Below are 5,610 nucleotides of genomic sequence, written 5' to 3'. Positions count from 1 at the left end.
GGGTATGACTCCTTCGTGTATCACCTGATTAACTATACGGGTGACTAGGCTATAGCCAACACTGCCAGATATTTTGAGTATCTCTGCAGTGATTCCTGATGAGCCGGGGGCTTTCCCTGTCTTCATATTCTTGATCGCTTTATCTACCAAGGTACTGTCAATCAGGATAGCTGGTCCCTCTGGTCGGTCGACATGTGGCAGACTCTCTTCCTCCCATTCATTCTCTTTATTAAGCAACCTTTCATAGTGGCGCCTCCAAACCTCTCTCTTTCCAGCCTCGTTTAGTGCAAGTGAGCCATTATCCATGCGGACACATTTCTCTCTACAACATCACGATTCTCTCTCACACACTGTCTTGCAACACGAAATGCTTCAAGTCTTTGGTTCGCACGGTGCAGAACATTGGCAAACTTTTTCTTATCTGCTTCCCTTCTGGCTAAGTAAACCTGTCTCTTAGCTTCCCTCCTGACAGTCTGATACAATTCCCTGCTACCACCATTCTTCTAGTCCTTCCAAGCCTGTTTGTTTTGTCTAATAGCCCTGTCAACCACATTGTTCCACCACCACTTTACTTTGGGTCGAGAGGAGACTTTGCACCAACCACAGATCTGGTCAGTGGCTCTCAGCAGGTTGTCCCGTAGAAACCTCCAATTGTCTTCCACATTATGGGATGCTATATCCCCTTCTATTTCGTCAAATACTTTGAGTAAGACATCTCTAAATCTCTGTCCATTTGCAGGATCTTTAAGCTTCTTGTACCTAACCCTAATTCAATGTTTTCGAATGAAGGAATCTACTGACACGTTGAAATATACAAGCCACTAAAATGTAAGACTATTGCTTTAACGAACTCCTTTTTCCCCTTCTTTTTCTTTTTTTCCTTTTCTTTGTCTTTCTTTTCCACATAAATGTTCTGAAGATGCTTCTTAAATGTAACAAGGTAAATAAATTTACCCCATTTTAATAAACAGAAACAGCTGTAAACAGTCTCCAAATTAAATTAAACAATGACTTTAAAACACCAATGATCCACTTCTTGTTGGTAATTATTGCTCCATTTCTTATCATGTGTATGTGTGTGTGTGTGTGTGTGTGTGTGTGTCTCTCTCTCTCTCTCTCTCTCTCTCTCTTGCCAAAAACCTTGAGAGATCTATAAGGAGTCGGAGTAGATGTTTTCATGATGCAATTTCAATTTCTGCTGTCCAAAATCCCAGATGAACCTACATTTTTTTGGTTCAAATCTATGATTTCTAGATTTTTATTTACTTTTACGTTTGTTCTAATTTCCCTTTTTTTTTTTACTGTGATTTTGGACAAGTTCTCAAATCAGTTTGTGAATTGTAGAGTTAAGACTAACTATCATACTCTGCTCCTGATAAATGTATTTTCCCAACTGTTTTCTTATAAGCATATATTCAATGCATTGTATTTAGTTAATTTGTAACTGGTAGTTTTATAATTCTCAATCCCGAAGAAGTATAGATTTTTAGGGATTGAGTGCATTCTGCTTTCCATGATATGGCTTTTTATCAAACAACTTTTTAATGAACAATTCTCCATTAAATAACTTTTAATCAATTGACTTCCTATAGAAAAGTTTTATTCGACTAATTTCATACTGAAATGACTTGTACCTAACTCTCACCTTCCTAGCGACACCTATTCAATAAGCCATTCCTCTACCCCAGCTTCCTGAGCAGCCCCAGATCACAGAGCACTGAACCTTGTCGAAGGCTTTATCTAGCTCAACAAATGCCAAGTACAATGGCTTTCTTTTATCATAATACTTCTGCATTGTACTTATTAGAAAGTAGGTGTCAATAGTATTTCTCTCTGGCACAAGACCAAACTGCATCTCATTTTGTCAAATTTTGTTCCTAAATTATTGGGCCATAACTCTCTCCATAACTTTCATGACCTGGTCTAACAATTTGATGCCTCTGTATTTACTTCAACCAAAGGCATCTACCATACCACTGTAATAGTTAACTGTAATGCTGTAGTGCCAGTCATTAAATATGCGACTATGCTGATACATTGCTGATAAAAATAAAAGATATATAAATAAATCAAAGAAAAATTGGATAATTACATATTCAAAACAAAAAGGTAAACAAAAAGAAAGCTTTACAATATGTAAGAATGACAATATTACAAATTGACACTTACTTGTTATCTTTTTCTACCTCAAGCAAGACACTTTGTATTGCATTGCACAGTAAAGGAGCAGCATCACCTGTGTTCACAACTGGAGTATCTATTTGTTGCCCTCTTGCAGGATCAGCAACTACACAAGCACCATTGTTATCAAGAGTATAAGGCAAGTATTTGTAGGAATTGCCCCAGCATAACTATAATATAATAAAATAAATATCTGTTTATTTATTGTATATTCTATTTGCATAAGTTCTTTGGATTTCTTTGTTTCACAGCTCACTTACCTATGACTATTACATCTTTTTTTCCAGGTTTAGTGGATGTAATGTACACTGTAGTGACATTTTTTAAGGTGGCATGGTGTATGATTTAAGATAAGTTTTGCACTATTATCAAGTCAAACATTCATCTACTTGCGTCTAACTGGTTCAGTCCTTGTTTGTTTTAATATTTTTAGCATCACAATAATTTACTTTAAAATATTCTTTAGTGATATCCCTTTCATTTACTAAAAATCACAGGAAGTGTAAAAACACATTTGTTTGATATTTCTTTAAGCTACCAAGAAGCACCCATCAAATAATTAGTCATAAGATGACAACAGACAACCACTCTAAGTAAAGCTTGCTCCATCTTTATAATGATAATCATTTTACTTATTTATAAGATTAGGAAGAATAGACCTGAAAGCCATTGCAAAAATATGATAAAGATATTAGACAAAAGTACCTATTTTTACAAAAAAGTTGAGTACCTCTCTATTTTGTGTACATGCTATAGGATAGAAAAAAATTACATAGTTTAACATGTATGCAAACAAATAGAGAAGTACTGTCTTTAAAAGGGGGAAATCAGTAGCTTCATTTTGTCTTGAGAAAAAACATTCATCACTCAGTGATTATAAACAACAAATGAAGCAGTTTTACATGTGTTTGGAGCTGGACAGCATATTTTTCCCATATTTTAAATATTAGATCAAGTGCAAAATTAGATGCAACTATGGTAATTTGAGCACCGGAAGTTGACTGAGACATCTTGTTCAAGGAATGAAAACTAGGAAGCTTCACAAACATCTTTCAGCATTCAAAACAACAATTAGCACAGTCAGCAGGAAGAGAACATAATAGATTCTTTCAAATAACTGAAAGGCTCCCTAGAAATTTCTGATAGGTAAATGACCTAACTAGCAGGAGAAATAGATTTTCTGAAAGCATAGCAGCCACAATAAGACTAGGATGGAAGAAGTTTAAGGAGATATTAATAAGAGATTTCTCTCTCAGCATAAAGAACAGATTTTAAGATACTTGTATCCAAAGTACAATGCAACATGACAGTGAGATGTAGGCCATATGAAAACTAAAAAGAAATAATAAGCATGCTCTACTGACTGTGTAATGTTAATGTTTTCTTTCCACTGAATGAAGGAGCTCAAGTCAGTGGAAAGAAAAGCTGGCTATAAGAAGATTAAGAATTAGTATGCAAGAAAAAAACCTGTGTGGGTGTAAATGTGTGATATATATCAAGGTTATGAGTTAGATAAAGAAATGCTAAGCAGTCAAAATAGATGAATCCATAGATGGAGACCAAGAAGACATCCGACAAAGTCATAAATGTTGATTTGGAGAAGCTGAACCAGAGAGAAATTATAAAGTAAATGGTGACACCAAGTTGAAGTTTTGTCCAGCTGTGAAACTGTAGGAGAACAGGCATTAAAATAGCAGTGTATAAGCAGCTGGGATGTATAATATATCTATATTTGGGCTTCTTGGGCCTCTCGTCCATTTTGTTCTTGCTAAGTTTGCATCTACTGCCTCCCTCTCTCTGTTATTTTAACATCTTTCACCCTTTCTCTTGCTCACTATACCATCTGTGTAACAAAATATGACATTTTGCACCTGTCTGTATCCAATACCTACTATCACCCTTCTGTACTACTTCTCACCAGGTTATGCATTATGAATGCCATTCACTCTCTCCCTCACCATTGCCCATTTCTAGTACTATCAATCCCTCACTCCCTCTCTAAACATCAACTATGTTCACCACTCTCAATCAGTTTCCTCTTCTAATATTACTTCCTCATCTCTAGCTCATTGTAAACATTCATCACTCACACTTTCATTACTCTCTCTTCCATCATCCTGTCTTGTTCCTTGTCACTCTCTCTTCCCTCAGCCAATCAGTCATGTTTCTATTCAATCCCTTACCAGTAAACGTGTAACTACAATCATTGTCTCTCTTCCATTACTCCCTCTTCAACAATTCTCTTACTTTTAGCACTCTGTTTCTACCTCCATACTTTCTCTTCTGTCACTCTCTTGATGTCATAACTTTCCTTTGTATCTACTTTCCTGGTTACATCTAGAACAAAGTAAAGTAGGGATGACTCTTCAATCTTGCAGGAGACAAAGCAACCTCGCTGATGCCAGAACAATGATAAAATACAGTGGCTGGCATAGGGTAGGGCATCTACCCATAGAAAACATGCCAAAATGGAGCACACAAGTGAGACATAGTCTCCAAACCTTTTATGTATACAGTAACTCCAAGTAGGAACCACCTTAAAAGTGAAGACCCATCCAAACTGTGCTAACATGGAAAATGGACATAAAATGATGGTGGTGGTGGTGGTGGTGACAATGATGACAATATCAAAACATAAATTACGAAAGTAAATGAACATTATTCTTAAAAGACAAAAACATGTATACCTTGAACGGATGTGTTACTTCAGTATCTATCTCACAAGAAATTATGATGTTGTGTTTCATACCCATACTGTGGCGGACACCAACATGGTAGCCAAGAGCTTGGACTATTCCTGTCGATATATCCACAATCACAACATCAGCATTGTAAAAACTTTCCAAAGCAGATGTTTCACCAAAATCAAGATTTTTGAAGGGTACAACAGTGAGACTTGCTTTAATTCTGAAAATGAATTAAATTTAAACATGAATAAATTAAAACTTTAAATGTTAACATGAGATATTACAAATATTCATGAACTTTTGTAAGTATTTCTATACTGATAAAAGCAAAATTCTGTTTGTCCATCTGGGACCCCCTATATCTCAGTCTACATTTGCTCCACATAGACAAAGGATGATTCTGGGATTGAAAATCTACCCTTTATTTGGTTCTTGAACATCCAGCATTAGATTCTGATTTAAGAGCATTTTGGTTGCAATTTCTAGAAGGTAAAGCGACTGCGAGAGGTTTTAGTGCCATAATATTACCGAGACAGCTAAACAAGAGTTACCGCCCTTAGCTTAAAGTTTTACTAAGGAATTTAGTGGTTATTTTATCTTTTACAGTCATCAGACTGTGACCATGCTAGGGCACTGCCTTGAAAAATTTTTAATGAACAAATCGACACGAGTTCTTTCTTTTTTATGACCAGTCCATTTTATTAACCTTTTTTACTAAACCGCTAAGTTGCATGAACATAAA

At 35.8% G+C, this 5,610-nt stretch overlaps 1 protein-coding gene across 1 annotated transcript in view; it reads right to left on the bottom strand.

The window, feature by feature from the left end:
- Positions 1–5,610, bottom strand: part of LOC106882450 (mitogen-activated protein kinase kinase kinase 15) — a 57,052-nt gene that overhangs the window by 21,799 nt on the left and 29,643 nt on the right. Inside the window, exons 3-4 of the mRNA XM_052978402.1 lie at positions 4,869–5,088; positions 2,170–2,351 (exon numbers count right to left, since the gene is read on the bottom strand). Of these exons, the coding sequence (XP_052834362.1) occupies positions 2,170–2,351; positions 4,869–5,088 (402 nt within the window). The remainder of the gene's footprint in view (positions 1–2,169; positions 2,352–4,868; positions 5,089–5,610) is intronic.

Source organism: Octopus bimaculoides, chromosome 2 (genome assembly GCF_001194135.2).
Source record: "Octopus bimaculoides isolate UCB-OBI-ISO-001 chromosome 2, ASM119413v2, whole genome shotgun sequence".
NCBI lineage: Eukaryota > Metazoa > Mollusca > Cephalopoda > Octopoda > Octopodidae > Octopus > Octopus bimaculoides.
The sequence above is the reverse complement of the archived record's forward strand: the minus strand, read 5'-3'. Positions and strand labels throughout refer to the sequence as shown.